This window comes from Ammospiza caudacuta, chromosome 1, assembly GCF_027887145.1.
Source record: "Ammospiza caudacuta isolate bAmmCau1 chromosome 1, bAmmCau1.pri, whole genome shotgun sequence".
Lineage (NCBI taxonomy): Eukaryota > Metazoa > Chordata > Aves > Passeriformes > Passerellidae > Ammospiza > Ammospiza caudacuta.
Window position 1 is genome coordinate 80821458 of NC_080593.1, and position 19664 is coordinate 80841121.

At 36.9% G+C, this 19664-nt stretch overlaps 1 protein-coding gene across 1 annotated transcript in view; it reads right to left on the reverse strand.

Moving 5' to 3' along the window:
* Window positions 1-19664, reverse strand: part of TRIO (trio Rho guanine nucleotide exchange factor) — a 247080-nt gene that overhangs the window by 139100 nt on the left and 88316 nt on the right. The window contains exons 7-10 of the mRNA XM_058811071.1: window positions 16735-16926; window positions 13355-13486; window positions 9101-9331; window positions 1745-1867 (exon numbers count right to left, since the gene is read on the reverse strand). Of these exons, the coding sequence (XP_058667054.1) occupies window positions 1745-1867; window positions 9101-9331; window positions 13355-13486; window positions 16735-16926 (678 nt within the window). The remainder of the gene's footprint in view (window positions 1-1744; window positions 1868-9100; window positions 9332-13354; window positions 13487-16734; window positions 16927-19664) is intronic.

The window sequence follows — 19664 nt, forward strand, 5'->3', positions numbered from 1 at the left end:
TTTTGGGCTGCTTATATTCAGTTTTACAGCAAGTAAGAGGAACAACTCAGAGGGTGTGCCTCTCTTGGCAGTAACTCACTACAGATTCAAGAGTTAGAGATGAAAAAAATACTTATTAGATCATTTTGTCCATCCTTCTATCAGTGGAAGATAGTCCCCTGTAGTATATTTAAGTTCTTTGACCAATCTAAGTTTTCAGTATCTCCATAAATAGAACTTACACCCATTCCCTGAAGAGATAATTTCAAACTCCAGTAACATTCAGTTTGGGGAAGTTTTTAGTAAACATTTGCTTTAAAATTTTCTGCTTTAAAGTCTAATGCAAATTAACAAGATGCTTTTTTTAACATCCAAGTAACATTTCTATGCACTTCATCCACTTTTGGCTACTCAAACATTTTCTTCTTATTTTCCCAAATAATACAGTATTAAGTATGAGATCATTCAGGCTTTGTTAAGTATCTTACAGAAATAGACTCCTGCTTGTCTGACCCAGAAAAATAAGTATTTCCACATGGAAAACGTTACTTTTTACTAAAAATTAAGTAATAGACATGCATATAGAAAATCCAACATGTATATATACAAAAGTAACAAAACCTATTCTTTTTGAAAATTTTACAGGAAATCAATATTGAGGAAGTTTTCTGATGCTATTTCAAGTCCTCAGCCACTGGAGTGCTCCAAGACTGTACTTACAATAAAATTTTATCAAGAGTTTAATCTTCCACTAGACAGGCAAACTGTAAACAACACTTGTGATGCATTCCCCATAACAGGTGACACTGCCAAGCTGCTGCACACAATGCCACAATTATCTAATAATGTTGTCTTCTGTTTGACTGAAGCACCCCTATATCAACCTCACCTTCGGAGATTTTTCTTCATTAATCTTGGAAATAATGTTTTCTCTTACCAATCATTAAGCCTGGACAGACAGCGCATGTTCCTAATGGGGAGGATTCTAGCCTTCAGCTTCCATCACAAGGTTGTTCTTCACCTCACATCCCCCCTTTTAGAGGCTAACAGCTACACCAGCTCCTTGTTAACTTCCCTGCATTCCTTTGAATCTCTATTTGTTTTGATTTTTTTTTCACATAAAGTTGTGTTCTGAAGTTGTATCATAACTTAAGGCTAAACTAAAGGTTATTCAGAAAAGGAGGACATTAACAAACTCAATTGTAGTTAAAGAAAAAAAACTTAAGCCGGGTTGGCCAGTTTGCTGGCTCACCTGGTTTCTTTGGAGTCCCCCTGCCTCTCCATGAGACTGCAGTGAGAATGTGGGAGCTCCCCAAGTTTAAAGTCAGAAAGCAAGACTTTCAAATCATCTCCATCCTCTCGTACAGGCTGCATGAAAGTTAAAATCCTAGAATCCCATGGAACTAAGCTACTTTTAAAAGGAGAACTTTCATTCTTCTGTATATCAATATTTGAAAGAATGCTTTTGAAATAATAATTATACTACTACTACCACTAAGAATAATAATAATGATGACGCCAGAGCAGTTCTATTTTACTTTAAGGCTCACACCCTCTAGGACTAATGGAAGTTTGTCTTTTTCATCACGAAGCTAGAGCATAAAGAAGAAATGCAATAAAAACTTGCAACAGAAACAAAACAGTCCCTTCCTGGAATGGAATGTTTTGTAGTGGGGCTCCCTCTGCACAGCCCTTAAGTGCAAAAGCAGGAATTTTTCATTTATTTCCATGACAAGTGTACAGTCCTTCATGTGATTGCTTTTACCTGTGCAACCTCCTCGAAGTCTTCATGGCGTTTCTGCAAAGCTCTGGCCCGATGCAGGGATTTTCCCACTCCAGTGTGTTTGCTAAGAAAAGCTTCTCCATGGTTTTCAATCCAATCCAACACCTGTGGTACAGAAGAGAGACACACAGAAATCCTGAGTTGCTGTATTAAATGTTACAACAAAAAGACAATTATTCAAGCATTTGAGAAGCTGTAAAGGCACTGCTTAAAAAGAACTGAACTGCTGGATTAAAACACAATGTTGCCACTGAAGAACATTAATTACATCTCATTTAACTTTTCTCAAGGCAGTAATTAGCTCAAACTAGCAAAATAGTATGATTCAAGATTATATCTGTACTTTGAAGCCTACAAAAGACAACCCCATTTCTCCACATTCATCAATTTGACAGTAATCTGATCCAAGTGGCAAGACCCCTTGTGAGGGTCTCTCTAATCTGTTTACACCTTCAGCTGACATTTTTCTGCAAGGTTAACATTAATGAAGCTCGCATATTGCTGGTGAATAACACAGTGAAGTTCTACTTTAGATGAGAACTCACTTCACCTTCTACGTATCATTAAGTCAAGAAGTAAGATTCAGTAGTAACTAACTTCAATTAACACAAGAAAAATTAGCTGAAATCATTATGAGATAAATGTCTGTATTCAGAGCATATGAAGGAATATGCTCCAGTTCTTAAGAAGCATCTATCACCTCAAAATATCAGACATAATTGTTTATTGTAAATTTTATCGCTGAAAAAGTGGTGAACAAAAGACATCTTAAAGACCTTTATGCTTCTACCACTGGGTAGAATGACTGGGCTGACAGTTTTATAAACAGTAAAAACTGTACATGTAATTAGCTTCTGTCAGTTAACACAAAAGATTCCAGCACACATACCAAATTTCTGATGAGTGAATGAACAAAAACACCTAACCTCTCTTCAAACTACTACTTCCTAGCCATAACTTAATCCATTAGTTCAGTATGCACATGGTATTTAATTTTTTGGAAGATACTCAAAAGGTTCAAGAACGACATTTAGAATTAAAAACAACAGCACATAAGCAATTATCTGAAGTCAGCTAACCATATCTACACAGCACTTACACTTACCATATCTACACAGCACTTACACAATGCAGAATACCTTAGCATTTACCTTCAGCGTTCTTGTTTCTTTAAAACATTAATATTTTAGTTGGTTTTGAAAATAACTTGCAAAAGCCTGTACTGTGTCTCTTACCTATTAGTGTTCTTTACTCTGATTTCTAAAGTTGGGTGACGTTTCTCCCCAGTTTTCTTTTACTGAAAGTGTAACTGAGTTTAATTAAAGGGAGACTTTTTTTTCCTTCCACACAGATTTGAGAGCCATTCCTGCAACACCACTCTCGATCACATTCAATACACACATAATCCCACACACCATTCCCATGAAAAACATCCATGCTTTCTTTAGAAAAAGAATGAAAACATGGTTTTCTCATTTATCTTGACCATGCAAGTATTTTTCCGTTTGCAAGCTCTCTCCTACTGGACATCTTCAAAACAACAAACAATTCCCTAATACCCCAAAATACAGCCACTTCAAATCACCAACACTTCATTAAATCTCCATACTTAACTTCTGCAATACTTGTTTTCCCAGTAAGTATTGCCAAAAGAATATTATTGTGTTTTAGGTCAACACAAGTTTTCATTTTCTTCTTTCAAGGTAAAATATTGATCAGAAAAAGGAGAGCGAGGAGCTAAACACAGCCTCAGTTATTATTACCGATACTTTTGACTAGTTTCAGGAGACTACTTGTCCCGTTATAAAAAGAGCTGAAAAGAGATATGTTTGGATGAAATAATTAGACTGGACTCTGGAGACTACTAACAGTTACAAGCTAACAAATGAAATCAACAGTAAAATCAGTCCCAGAAAGCATGGGATGAAATGCAGAAAGCAGCCCAGGGAGAATGATTTTTGCTTCGAATAATGCTGAATAACTTCTCAAGGGAAGAAATTGTCATAGAAATTCAGTACACAGATCATGACATAAACCACTCAACTAGAAAAACATTACTGCCTCGAAGTGAAATCAGTATGAATACACATCTCATTAGTGTTCAGTCTTCACACCTTGATTCTTAAAAAAACTGAGGAAGCACCCTTGGGAATTTTACAGCATGTAGAGGCAGAGTCAAGTTAGGCTCTTCTCATCAGTAAGTGCTTTGCATACCACTTCAATCAAAGTACAATACCATTACTGGCACTGATATCAGCCTTTTAGCAACTTACTTCTCCCAGGAAGGGGAAGCAAATGTGTAAGAGTTACAGAAATCATCACACTGAGACACTAAGGACTCTTCTACCAATACTGAAAGCAAATGGAATTCAGTCTGGTACTTAAGTAATCCATAGAAGACTAAGAGGCTCAACACTTTTCAGTCAAAGGGTGAATAGTATCAACCTCCACTGCAGCAAGTTGCTTTAACGATGCAATTAAGTTCTACTGCAGTCTCAGCAAAACCATCCTTATGCCCAGGATCTAGAAAAATGCTTACATTTCTAACTCCCAAAAGAATATATGACAGAAGAAACTACTATGGAAAAACAGCTTCATTTAAAAAAAAAATCATTGCTCATGGCTGCAAAATATGTGATATATGCTGCTTGTAGAAGTAAACCTGATCTTTTGCAGATTCATGGTGCTTCTTTGCACCAGTCTTTCCCACATTATTATCCACTCCTCACCCCCCACCCCTTTACCTACTTTGCATACATTCACTATTCTGATCTCCACTTACTTGCTGCTGACATAGCATTCAGAAGGGGAAGATGGAAATATCTGCATTTCTGATCTTCGGACAGTTAAAATGCAGAAATACTCTCTCAAAAAAAGTCCCATTTTACACTGGAACCGCCTTCAAAAGCCACATGGGAATCACACAGTGAAATCATGTTGTTGCTAGCAAGTAGCAAGCATTCATGGCCCGCCCTTCATTACTCAAGGCTGAAATCAGTGACTGTAACCTGTCTTGAGGCAGGCAGATCAAGCAGGAAGCAGCGCATTTATCCAGAAGGGACAGAGAAGACACTCACTATGATCAAATAAATGTATTTTTGGGGGGAAAATACCCCAAGACAAACCAAATCAAAACAACCCCCCCAAACAATAACAACAAAAATAAGTAATCCCTGTCCCACCTCCCCCCCCCCCAAAAGAAAAAAACAAAATCCTCAAAACACTTCCTACCATCATGTTTTACTAATTTCTGGCTTGCAAGCTATCAGGAGAGTTTTTCAGGCACCAAAACTCCGATCATACAAGTGTCAGCAAGTATCACTCTACCAAAAGCATCATCTTTATGCACAATTTTGACCTTTCATGGCCTAGAAAAGCAGACCATATTGCTGTTCCAAGTCTGCTTTATTGCTTCATATCAGAATAATTCAGCTCTGTTCCTTAGGTGAAAGGCTGAGTATTATCTACTTGTAAGCTTATTAACTCTTAAACATAAAATCATACTTTTACTAGCATGAAGAAGGGCTGAGTGCCAGTGGCCAGACTTTTTTTTTTTAATTAAAATAAAACCCCAATTTTTTAGACGCTAATATACAAACTAACTGGGAACTAGATCTCCCAGCATGCTTCTGCTACCTAAAGTCAAACTTAGAATTCCATTCAGTTTAAGACTGTTATATGTTTTCACATTTCAAATGTCAGATTTTCTGTTATTCACTTATCTACTGTTTTCCTTATTTCATGCACCGCTTTCCTTACTACTTGCTCAGTAGTAGATCAGCAGATGACTCTTGGTGTACTCAAGATACCACCACAATGTTTCTGTTGATTTGGAAAGCTCCACTAGAAACAGCTTTCCAGTGTACAAGAACGTGCAAGACAGAAGAAAAAACCCAATGAGCTTTCTAAGGTGGAAGTAACATAAAGTGAAGTACCAGCTCAACATGGCCAATTCCCTCCTCCAACTCCACTCTGTCACTCACTTAACACTTCCATGAACTGAGTTACTTCATTAATCCAGCAGAGGGAGGAGGAAATCAGACTCATGCCTAAGGACAGTTATAGATTCACTTACAATGCTCTTGGTTGCTTGCCATTATGTGCAAACTAACTATAAACAGTGGAAGAGGGCCACACTTAGCTTATTCTCAAATGAAAAAAAAACCACCACATTTAACTTTACTGGCAATAGTTAAAAGATGTTTTCATGTTATCTTCTCAATCAATCTTGAGTTTGTTTAACATTTGAACAAAGAGAGAATGAGCTAACAAAAACTCAAGTATTTTAGAAAGAAAGTTGCTTTGGAGCTCTACATAAACCATTCCAGAACTGTCTCAGATATAAATTAAAATAATACCTCAAACCAGAGTAACGTCATGCATTGAATGGTGTTAATGAGTATTCAAATGAAAAAATAACATTGCTTAGATAAATTAGGATGATCTGATAAAGTTGTTTTGCCTTTTTTTGCAAGAAAAAATAATGTTTTTATTTGAGATCACTTTTTTCCCCGCAGGTAAATTTTCAAAGCTGAGGGAGCTACAATCTCTAAGACATCTGCTGTGGCTATTAGAGTAATCTGTCTGGTATGGATGTTGAATGGTCATTGTCCTACAGATTGACCTGCACTGAAATGCCAGTATGAAAAGTTGTATTATGAAAGGGAACAGCAACCAAAATTCACACTGTGATTCATAATGCAGTGCCAAAAATACCCAATATCTGTAAAGTTAAGTTAAAGCAACATAAAGAGCTATACTTGCACATGCAGCATTTCAGCAATTAACAGTCATTACAGAGATAAACCAAAGGACAGCTCAATCTCTGACAGTGGTAATTACTGCATACTAAGGGAAGGGCTTAGGAAGACAGCAAGCAAGGGCTGCATCTCTGTACACATCTAGCTTGAAATTTCATGTGGTTGATAAAGATGTGCATTAGGCACAAGGCTGCAGCTTTAAACTGTCAAGAGGATCTCTTTCTACCTTAATTCAATGTCTGTCTTGCAAAGCATACAAAGAAACCACAGGCATAAACAGGATGAAAGAAATTTCACCAACCAGTAGGTAAAGCATGTGCTGAATAATAAGTCAATGCGGATCAACATTCTCGAGTCAACTGGTTCACACTGAAAACTTCTGGTGTACTCACAATCCACATCCATGATTTGGATAGCACATTCCTGATACTGGAAGTTATAAAAATATGTAAAGCTGTCCACTTTGATTTTTTCAAATCTGCAACTACTTCATCTTAAATGCAACAGTTCCAAAGGCTGATGAGTCCAATACAGAGAAGGAAAATCCAGCGTCTTGCTGAAGAACCTGGTGGTGACTGCACAATGACTTGAGTCTAATGATGGGTTATTTGCCATCTTCAAAGAACAAAGCAGTCTGAGACTAACTCCTCCACACCAACAGCCATGATTTAGGATGGAGCAGAAAATGAAAATTTCCTACAAGCATTTTAGGACTCCCAAGATACTAAAAGTAAATAGTAGGAGCAGTACAGTAAGACTCGCAGCATTTAATGAACACCTTCCCCCAGGAAATAAATTGCCTAAAGCCTGGCCTACAGGCCTGAAACTTGAATTATGCACCTGGCAAATTACCTCAGGAGACCCCTTGGCCTAGATTGCCTAAGTAGGTCCTACTTGAACTCAATTCAAACTAGAGGAGGAAGTTTTACCATCCAATCCATACTTTTTAGCACCAGACTGCTGAGAGGACCTACATTTTTCTCTGACAATCAAACTACTGTGTTAATTTCAGTTTCTGAAGATTCTTTATGAAGCCTTTTCAATTTAAGATGTGATTAATTTGTGGACTCATCACAGAATCACAGCATATTCTTGAGTTGGCCCTTCACTGACTACTCATGCAAGTACCAGCACTGGACACTCCTTACTAGCCACTACTTATGTTGTAATCTTCATGGAGAGCCTCAAGGATTTAGACAATGGCATAATGAATGGAATCTTCTGTTCTCTGTGCCCTTGCTGACCATTCATAACATTCCCTCTGCTTTCTTTCACTTTTTTTGTCAGCTAACACTTTTCATGCCTTTCTACATCCTTTGTCATATCTCAGAGTTGACAATCTGGATAACAGTCTGTCTTCCAATGTATGCTTCTTTTTAGATTAAAAAAAAAGTAATAAAGTTTTGAAGATTTTGTAAAATTTACTGCTAAGTATTTAAGTTATTTTCTTTAATTATATGAAGAGATAGTCACCAGACGTCAAAGAAAGTTCAGTTATCAGGATTGCTCAGTCTCCCCATCATCTGCCTAAATTACCTTTTTCAGCTACTGTAAATGATGAAAATCAGTTATTTCACTCCCAACTGCTCACCCCCAGTATCTTCTTGAAACAGAAAAGTACAAGAAATTTAGCTAAAAGTGCAACTAATTATGATGAAAAAAGATTACTTTAACCAGAACTATGGCTATCTATCTAAAAATCTCCATTCAGAAGTTGTAATTTGTGGATATTATTACACTGAAATGAAAGACCATGATCAGTAAATACTGGCCATCTTTAGTTTTTTATGAAGATGAGCTCTTAAAGGAAAATTACTCATGTCTCTGTTAATTGAAGTTCAAAGCTAACATTTTATGCTTATTAAAAATCCATCAAGCAAGGAATTTTATGTTGTTTTACTTTCAAACACAAACGTGTGTCAGAGATACTAATGCCTGTATGTAACTACTAACTTTTACAGATATTGTCATAATAATAAAAAAATAGCAGGTAATAACAATTAATTCAAGAACAGTGTTATTATCAAAAAGTAATCTCATCTGTAATTTTTATAATTATAATTATTTAAATTGTTTTAAATGATAATTTTTGTAATTTTTAGAATAACTACTCTCAGGTTTTAAAGAAACACTATTAAGTCAATTAAGTATCACTGAGGATTTAAAACCAAAATTTTACAGAATAACACTATTAATTTTTTGCATGTTACAACAAGAAGCCTTTTTGACACTTCAAGTCCAGAATTTAACCTAGAATGTGAATGTCAGCTTCCAGCACAAACTCAGAACAGCTGCCTATATTAAAAATCTTTTTCATCATATATGACTTAAAGTAAATAAATTAATTTTAAATCAGAACAACATGAAGTGGAACTAACTTTCAACTGTAATTCTTATCCTTAATAGCCAATAGCTAAGTTCTGATAATACAGAGAACTTGGTATCATTCAGTCAATCCCATGCAACTACTCACTTGTTGTACAAAAAACCCCATGGAAATTAGCAGTCAAAACTCACCTGTCAGTGCCATCAGGCTGACAGAATACAAAGGCATTCAGGCAAGTGAAACAAAACCTACCTGCTGAACATCCTGCTGAAAAACGCAAAGCTGAAGCCGCTGGTGCAGGCGGACCTTTCGATGCTGCCAGATGTTTTCCAGTTGGCGCTGGTGATGCAAGACTTCATGGATGACATCCAGGACGTGATGAACTGCTTTGGAGTAGTTGGCAGATGCGGTGAGGGAATCAGAGCTCCCAGGAGTCAAAGGTCTCTGAAGTTTATCAAGGAGTGACTTCCCATCTTGGCTCACCTGACCACCAGAAGGGATGAAGAATTACATGTCTTGCCAAAAGCTTGTTGGGCTACTACTTGGTACCCCACCCCTTCTCTCAGTTCTAAATGTCTTCAAGAACTCAGAGAGCAATGATGAAGACTTATTTTATTGCAGAAATTATTACCTACATGCAGCTGCTATAGGAAAAATATATTCTCCTTCTCTGTAAAATAATTTTAAGAAGTATCACTCTTCTAAATAACAGCCTGTCTTTCCATTTCTTCATTACTTTAAGAATGACTTTCCTTCAGTTTTGGGATTTTTTGTTTGGTTTGAGTTTTTTGTTGTTGTTGTGAGCTTTTTTAAAAAAACTAGTTGAATCTAACTTTGAATAAATACTCATCTCTTTCCCTAGTCAACAAAACACCTAAAATTAAGCATTTGTCCAGAATTATCCTTCCAAAACAATCTCTCTCTTCATTTGATATAAAGGTGAACAGGGAGGTTACTTTCCGTAGGTTAATATTTGAAAAATACATTTAAACCAACAGATATAAAACTTAGTACATTATTCAATCTGACACGATTTACAACTTCTAAATTATTACTGTTACTGGTAAGCCAAGGGAAAACTGCTGTTATGGCAAACTTAATTCTGATTAAATCACTTAAACCCTTTCCACATAGCATAGAAAGATACTGTTTTCCAAAATGTGTTTAACTACTGATACTGACAGGAAACATTTGTCATTTCAAACTGTTGTCTTCTCTGATTTATATCACAGCAGAAATATTCAGATTTACCTTGCATGCTAACTAAAAAGCAAAAATCCTCTCTAATCTGGTCACTATCAACATTTAGTGTTAAAACCACTTTTCATTGGTGTTTACCCTGTCAGTCACTTTTAGCATGAAGCTCCGAGAGCTGTTACAATTCAGTATCATTCAGCTACCTGCAAAGAACTTTTCTAACAGCTCATTTAGCAAGTAGGAACAAAAATCATCTGAAACCACAAGACACAAGTATAAAGAATAGCCTGAATCCATCAAATTCACACCATGTCAGAAACACCAAATTTGCCAAGGCCTTCCCCCAGTAGCTCTTTTCAACAATTTCTACTAAGTCTAGGCACATGTTACATTTGTTATTCGGTAGTCAAACAGATCCAAATGAAAATTCTTTTCTGATAATTAGGCTACAAGGGAGTTTATTTCTCAGTTTCAGTTCAAGCTCTTTCATTTTAGAAATGAGTATCAACACAGAGAATGATGCTCACTTCTAAAATTAGCTCCAGTAAAGTCAGGTCAGCAGAAAAAATACATAGTCCATAGCATAGTTACAATGATATCTTTTTTCTTTTCTGTATCCAGAAGAATTATCTAGTAAATCCTTCAAGTATTTCAAGATAATGGACAATTATCCATTCAGAGTCCATAAAATCTAGGTGAAAAAAAGTTACTGTGACAGCCCCTTGATCTTATTAGTTTATTAGCTTTACAAAACAAATGACTGCACAGATTTTCCTTTGGAGTTAATACACTAAAATTTTCTTCCTTCCTAGTGCATGACTGCCTTAAGATTTCAGTGAGATGTATAACTTTATTTATATATATATATAACTTCATTTAAGGCACATCTGTTGGATTTTTAGGCATACCAGTTGTCTCATCCCATAAGCTAGTAAGTTGCTTTACTAGTAATATACAGTAATTACCCTCAGTAAAATCAGACTGTCTAGTCTTAAAAGCATTTACTTTCTTAAAATTACTGTCTTCTACCTTACAACCAAGCCGTGTTGTCAAGACATTGCAATCTAAAATGAATGACAGTGTTGTGATTCCCAAAGTGTTGCTCTCTCTCTTCCCCCACTGTTCATTCATCACAAAATGAAAGGAGCTCCGTACTGTAACAGAAATGAAGTAATACATCTAATAATGATAAGCAATAGCTCTGTAATATCCTGACACAGAAATATGCCTCCATCAATCTTCAAAAAGGAAGGCACGTTTGGAAAAAGCAAAATTAAACCTTCTGCCCAGAGGAGGAACACAAGTTGTACATACACATACACTTATTACTTCTGCACCAATTCTGGTTGCTAAAGACAAAACTGGTTTTTTACCAGATGGGGGAAAGTAATGACTAGAAATCAGAAGAAAGGCACTTAGTTCTCTTTTATCCCTTTGAGCAGCACCAGTGAAGATTTTGTTAAAATATCTAGCTAGCCTAAAGTCAAAAGCTACAGCTTTGAAATCCTAAATAAATTTTCAAGGTACATCGCAAAGCAATCCTATAATCTACCAGTCTAATTTCTTTTCTTTATGCATCACCAGCAAGCAAACATTATTTAACATGCTAATCCTAAACAGTACTTATTTACACTTAACAGCAGGCTCATCCAGTCACATCCCTGACAAGAAACAAAGAACCCACACAAAACCAACTCAAACCAAACAGAACCAGCTAGAAAAAATTATACCTCAGCCCTTCATAATCACTATTCTTGAGAAATCTAACCTTCCTCCTCCTTGCTGGACTTTCATGAAGCATTCATCCCAGACTGCCTCTCCACATAAATCTGTTACAATCATGCTATGTCTCTGTCCCTCCCAATGATCAAAGCTTACAATGAAGTCAAGAAACGTTACTACAAAACATGCTTTCAAGAATGAGTTAAAAGAGTTACATGTAGGTAAAACTGCAATATTATCAGGTGTGACAGTATGTCATTAGATCAGTTGACACAGAAGCATGGCACAGAGCAAAAATAGGGATATCAATGTGTATTTTACACAAAAGAACAAGAATTCATGGACCTTGGCCATCTAACTCAAGGTCACAAAGTTTATGCAGGCCCTAAGTTGGCAGGTACTCAAAACACCCGGTTTTGATACACTACCAATAGGACAGATGATCAGCACTAAACTTACCCTCCCTTACTGCTAAATGAAATGTGACCTGACTTAGGATTCAGTTTCCTATAATAAAGTTGGTTCATCAGAAAGTAGTTTTAACTTTAATGTAATGTATAAATCACAACCATTAATTAAAACCCACATAACTTCCTTTTAAAGACAGGTGCAAGCTGTGGCCTAAGCTATCCTGGGTCCACTGATCATTTTTACCATGATTTAACCAAACACGGAATTTCAGTACAGAACTCCTGTATTTAATCCAGAACAACATCAGTCCAATTGAAAAGCAAAAACAGTTTTACCCAACAATGAGAACAACCCTGACAGAAGGAGGAAAGACAAGTAAAATAGGATATGCAGAAAACACCTGTTAGCTAATAATAGTGAATACCACTTTGATTTCTGCTAAGTAATGCACAACAGAAAACTCCAAATTTGAAAGAAAGCAAATGGATAGTTGAGTCATCATTTTATAGATCACCTTCAGAATAAGCATTTATTTTATCTTATATTTTATCCTAAGTTGTAAATACAACTACTAGAAATAGTGACAATAGTGTGTGCTGAGTCCAAGATTAGAGCACCAGCACAGGATATGCTAATCTTACAAATGCTGACTACACAGGCATCCTTAGCTCATTTAAGTGTCTGCAAGGTTGATGAGACTAAGTGCATTACCTGCTGGCTTCTCAAGTAACATCCTTTGGTAGTTAAGGTTTTTTGGTGAGGCAATTTCAGAGATGGATTTTCAAAATACACTTAGAGAAATCCACACCAACAGAATACCTTCCCAAAGAATGCCCAGCTAACTTCCCTTGAAGTAAATGCCTAAACAATAGTATCCCACTGCTATTAAAAGGCAGTAACATGAAAATGCAAATTAAAACATATTTAGTACTTTAGCGCTCCAAGGGTTGTTTATACCACACATGGTTAAATCTATCCTTTTAATTTCTTTCCCAAGGTTACAGGGAGGACTTTAACATTTCGCTTTTGAACAACAATAGCAAAATACAATATATAAAATTTAAAAAGAAGTTCAGTGCTCGAGTTTCCAACTAACTCCTAATGCAACAAGTGCTGAATCATGATCCAAACTTAACATGACACAATTTTATCTGAGGAAACAAACAAAACACTGACCTCAGAGTAAGCCAAAGTAATGTGCTCATATATCCCTTGATGATGATGGATAGCATCTTCTAAATCTTGCAGCTCTGAGGGAAGCTCCACCTCACCACAGGCTTTACACCATGAGTCCACATTGCTCATGTACTGCAACAAAGAGACATTCGGCTTTGATTTCGGGTTCTACCATGAAGTACACACATGATGGTGACATACAAAAGTACATTCATCTGCATGACACACACTGAAAAGGCCTTTTTTAAGCAAAAAGTCTTTACAGTATTTCTCTCCTAAACAACCAGAAATTTATATCAGAATAGAAAGAAACATTCAAGTCTGACTATACTTGTGCTTTTAGGTATCTGAAAATTGTGTTTTTAGGTATCTGAAACTCATTGAGCTGTTAGGAGACAGGCAGGCTTAGCTGGATGCTGTCAGTCTTCAGAACCAATTTAACTGTTGGCAATAGTGATGCTTCAAGTTTACTCTTGCTCCTTTTCTTGACTTTGCAGCTAAGAAGTTTCCTTCATCCTGCACCTAGCACTTCAAAAACACAAAAGCCAACTAAGGTCTTGTTTACACAAGGAAGTAAAACATGCTACTACTTTCAAGTCCAGACCCTTGGTTTTTACCCATCAGCTTCCTGTGCAGACACTCATGGTATCATGAGGTCTATCACCTCACCTCTTTTTAATCTTCAGAGAAAACCATGTTACTTTGCACATGCACACAAAGAATTACTGGTGAACCATTCACTGAAACACTCCATCTTTTGCTGGAAAGAGGTTATCAAGGAAGCAAAGCAGTGTCAGGGCACAGCGAATTCACACCTCAGTCCCCAAAGAACTAACTTCTACATGCAGAGAAGCACTAAATCCATTTGGCAAGCTACTACAGCAGCAAGCATGTAAGGGATTTACAACTTAAGTGGAGGTCTCTTAGGACTAGCATTGAACTTTGAGCACACAGCTATATCAGCATAGTTGCTTGAGTCAAGCCTTTCAGGGGAAATTGAGGATACTGCAACAGAAATCTCTTCTGCAGACAATTTAACTTATCTCTGAAGCTAAGCTGTCTTGATAAACAAGAAACTGCCATCACAGCTATATGCAAACCAGAAGTTCTGCCAACTTACTTCTTCGCTGCTAGGGGGCATGAATTTTATACCCCTGTTATGCTAGGAAGAGAAAGAGGAAAAACAATCTGTTTTTCCATGAGTTTTCATGTGTTGAACCTAGTACAGCCAAGCACATGTGAGCTCTGTAAAGTAAATTTCCTCTATTCATATCAAGTTTGAGACTCAGAAGTTATGAGACCAGGCCTTTTATTCCATCATATATATCTTAATTCTTGGAGCACAAGTAGTCTTTTGAGGAAAAGCTAATTAATAGATCACTTCTGGTACTCTTCTATTGTTTGACAGCTGCACAGAAGGGTGGTGGAGTACATAGCTCTAAAATACTTCTTTAATTCTCACTAAGGGCCAGCTTAAAAAATCCCTAAGGTTAAGCACTGAATATTAACAGAAGCTCCATGTGCACCAGTGAGCAGGCCCTGATAGCTGGTACAGCCTTCACTGTGCCTGACAGGAGGCAGTGACCCTTACCTGTCACTTGCAAGAGAAAACATGCATTCAAGAAGGGTGTGTTTTTTTTCTTGGGCTGCCTACATTTTAATCTTTTTATGTAGGCCAAGCGTCACCAGTCTCTAAAGGGGTCATTCCTCACATTCCAAACCCTCTATCCTTGAACTTGCTCTCCAGTGTTAATGAAACAGCTAATATATCACAGGCAGGTATCTTACAAATCAACTAGGGCAATCCATCGCAGCTCATCATAAAATGAAAACTGCAAGGAGGAGCAATTAAAAGTACATTAATCCCAGCAGATGCTGCACTATTTTCTCTCATTTTTATCTTTCCTTCTGTTCACACTTATATTCAGTAGTAAAGAAGGTAACACTGACCCTTGCTATAGTTGCCCAGCACACAATCACACAAAAAACTTAATCCCTTGACTTCTGATTAGCGTAATTTATTATTTTTGTTATGAAAAATGACCACATTTGAGTCAAGGTATACCTACCTGTTCAAATTTCATTCATCTCTCTCCTACAAGTATAGCTCAAAGGCTTAAATGCAAACCCAAATGACCCAAGTAATTAGAAAAGCATCAACATTAACAAGGTACTGAACTGTGTCTATCAAAAGCTGACTGCCAACTTTTCTAGCAGAAGACAATTGTTTAATCTCATTTTTATATAGCTTTTCTGTAAAACCAGCTGAAAGGACATGTTGCAGTGACATCATTTTATTATATTAGTCTGTTTAAGGACATTAAGCCAATGCCACCACTAACACAATGAAAGTTTGCATCTTAATACACTCCACTTCTAATGTCTAGATATTTATCAAGTTAAATATCCATGTAGCAGAAATCAGGGAAAAATATCTTAATATCAACTGTATCGCCTCTGTTTCTGAAGTTTCCAGCACCCAAATGCTTCCTTCATTCATTCCAAGTTAAAGTTATATGACACATGAGACCTTTCCTTGGATATAATTTAGCAAGGCAAAATGAAAGAAAAGTATCTACATACAGCACATCAGCCATACCCATCCAAGAGCCTCTGCTCTCTGAACACACCAGGGATGCCCAGAGCAGACACACTATAAGATCAGCAGGTGACTCAACTGCACACACACAGCAACTCCTTCAGAACTGAACTCCCCTGAGGGCAAAACATGCTTTTGCCATTAAGATTATTAACTTGGGGATATTTATTCCTATTTCCCTTACATGTACCTCTTCTCTGGCAGTTACACATGGTTAATGACTTAATTAAAATAATTGGTATAGGCCTAAAGCTAAAATGTTTTTTTTGCATAGGAGGAATCTCCTATGGAATACTAAGTAAACATCTCCCACCACAATTTCAGATTCAGAAGGCAGTTAATTAACTTCTCAACTTTCAGGCCACTTCAACTTATGCTTTCTAGAAGCAATTATCATGAGTTAAATCTTGACACTCAAGGACTGATGGGAGTTGAGTGGTGAGGACAGTAGAAGAAGTGACAGCTTCTAGATGTAGAAAAGGCATTATATAGATACTTAAAAGCCTTATATACTTAAGCATTTCAGTCCACTTCATTTTTATTCATATAGCTAATTTGTTTGTTTTATCTTGCACTGATGTAGGCAAAGCTGTGGAAAATTTAAGGCCAATGGGCTAAACTGAGGAGAACAAAGTTTTGTTTGAGTATTGAAATTGGCAGAAAAAAATATTCAGGCTTGTCAACCTTTTCAATCACTTTTTGCACTTTTGTCCAAAGCAAAAGCAAAGTGCACAACTCCCCATTCCAGCATATAAACTTGATGCCCTCTCCATTTACTAACCTGTTCAGCTTTTTGATGGAAGATGGAGGACATGTCCAGTAACGTGCTACGTTCTTCCAAGGCTGCAGCAAATGCCTTCCATTCCTGTTCCAGCTGACTGGCAATCTGTTTGATTTGCTGTGAAGCGTAATGCCCAGACTCGATCAGGCGGCTTGCTACTGACATGATGCGGCTTATGTTTACATACACATTCTGTGGAGAAGAAGGGGCAAATCAGTGCAAGTCAGCAGACTAATTAAATACAGAAGCATATTCCTAAGAAGTTCTACTTTATTACAGTACTGATCAGTAGTCTGGTTTTATTTGGCAAGCTTACGCATGCCAAACTTTGGCATCTAGGTGTATAATGTAGCAGCCTATCCATAACTGACAAGTGAGAATTATGACTTTAAATAATCAGTCTAAAACTCATGTAAACAATCAGCTTAAGCCAATTTATATTACATGAAGACACATTACAATAAAGAGGAAGAAATAACCATATTTTACAACAACCTGAATAAAAATGTTTACAGATATTCAAGTCAACAAGATAGTCAGACACACACAATATAGGAAAATTGAAGTATCATTGCTAAGTTCTTGATCCATCCACAATATGCAAGTGTGCAACATCTGTGAACCTTTACATCAACTTTGAAAGTAACTTTTAAAGAAACAAAATAAAGAATTCTGAGCTACAAGAAGCTTAACAGTTTTACACTTTATTTGCTTGCTGCTATACTGCCTTAGAACTAGCATTTAAAATTAGACAAAGACCAAGGTGAGAAGTATTCTCCAGCATACTGGCATAAGTCATTGATGGCTCTTAGGCAATCTAATGTTCAGTCAAGAGTTTCTGATTCCCGTGAAGTAAAACGATTGAAAGTTTTTGCCACCAAAAACTTCCTGAGTAACTCTTTCAGAGCTACATGCGTGTAACACAGAGTTGACGCTTTCTTCAAATTGGGCAGACTCCCATGCATCTAGAATGAAGTTGCTAGAATCACAGGATTGTTGAGGCTGGAGATTACCTAGTCCAACCACCAGACATTGAGCAAGTCAGGTGGAACCATGACCTGCTGGCATCCAGCCATTGCCCAGAGCTTGACACTGACTGGCTGGAGCAAGTGTTACAGCTCCTCCAGGCTTCACTGTCCAGACCCATCTGAGTGGCAATTAGGACAGGTCCCTACTGATTGTAAACTGTATGCATGTATGCAAGCAGGAGCACACCTGACACAGCCTACAGCTCAGGCTGGTCTGCTCAGTAAACTAGCACAACAGTTGTTTGTCTTTCCTTTCTGCACAATACTACCTCTTACTTTTTTACATTATCCCACACATCTATGTTCTACTTTTTAAGCACAGCCAAACAACTGTACAGACTACAAATCTGCTATTTCCAATAAATTTTAAAAGACTGGAGAGCATTTAGGCCTATTAAAAGTGTATGTAGCATAAATGCAAGACTGCTAAACAAATACAGAAAGCCCTTAGATGGTCTTTACAGTTGTGAGAAGAAACAAGTGCCAAAACAGAAAAGAACAAAGGCTATAGTAGACTGCCATTTGAACTCTTTCTGTAACATAATAAAACAGTGTTGGAAATTCTGAAACAGCAGTTAAAAATGAACACAGCACTATAAACATGAAGAAAAACAAATTGAATCTCAGTTGTGGTTAACATGCATTCATTTTCCCATGGCAATCAGGCTTCACACGTCTGGACGAATACAGCCTATAGCAGCATGAATATGAATTAAAAATGCTGACAGTTGAATGCTTTCCAAGCTATGTACACCACATTCCTTGCCTCAAAACAAACAAACAAAAAAAAAACCAAAAAACAACGTACAATAATCTAAACCTTTTACCTCACTACATGATATATCTACCAAAGTTTTAAGTGTCCGTATTTTAGAATGAAATGACCCAAATGAAATAGATTTAGTTAAGGAGGAAAAGAATCTCTAATAGCAACTCACTATAATCAGACTGCCTTTAATTGACCCTTGAAGGTCAAAAAGTTTTGTTCCATTTCCTACAAGGACAGGCAATTCCAGTGTCATTATTAGAAGACAACTGCATATTTTGCACACTGCTTGAGAGATAAGAAACAGTTACAAGTGAGCTGTTGCTCATTTACCAGAGACTGGTATCTTATTTATTGTATGCATTTACAACCTGGTTTTAGTTAAGGAAGCAACAGCTTGGATGCAATAACTGGTATAGTCTTCTTTAGTGGCCTCATTTACACCACCTGCAGCTTCTACATGTGTATCAACTGTCTCAAAGGTGAAGGGCAATGCGATATTGCATTTCTTTAATTGTGATACACACAATTATTGTAACAAGACTTAAAAGGTAACAATTTAAGTCACTGCATAATAAAATGTTTAGTTATGATACAAGCGTACTTAGCATGATTGTCTTCTCTAAAATGCTTTTTAGCCAGAAGCGGAAAGGACACCTTACAATATCTGGAAAATTCCTCATTGCAGATTTCCCCTCTTAAGAGAGTATACAAATAAAAAAAAAGGCATTGCTCAGCAAAGCAATACAGATTAGTTGCCTAACTGTGCTGTGTTATTCTTTGGCACATGCCTGAAAGGCAAACACAGGAAAAATAAAGGTGACAGCCTATCAGCTAACTGAACTTATGCCACGCTCACACAAAATAAAGCTGGCAGGTGACCTGATGGTTCCATTTTATTTCCTGATTTTCCCAGATCCGTTTAGAAAATGTTTGTTAAGCTCCAAGATTTCCAACAGCAGTTTTCTGACACAGAGGCTATAATGCATTCAGTTTTAAATGCAATCAAACTCAGTGACATGGTCCATAAGCATCATAACTGGCACCTCTATATAGACTGTAGTGAGCTTGAACTATTTTACTGTGATACCATGAATTTAACAATGGCATTTTCAAATCATCTGCCACCTCACAAA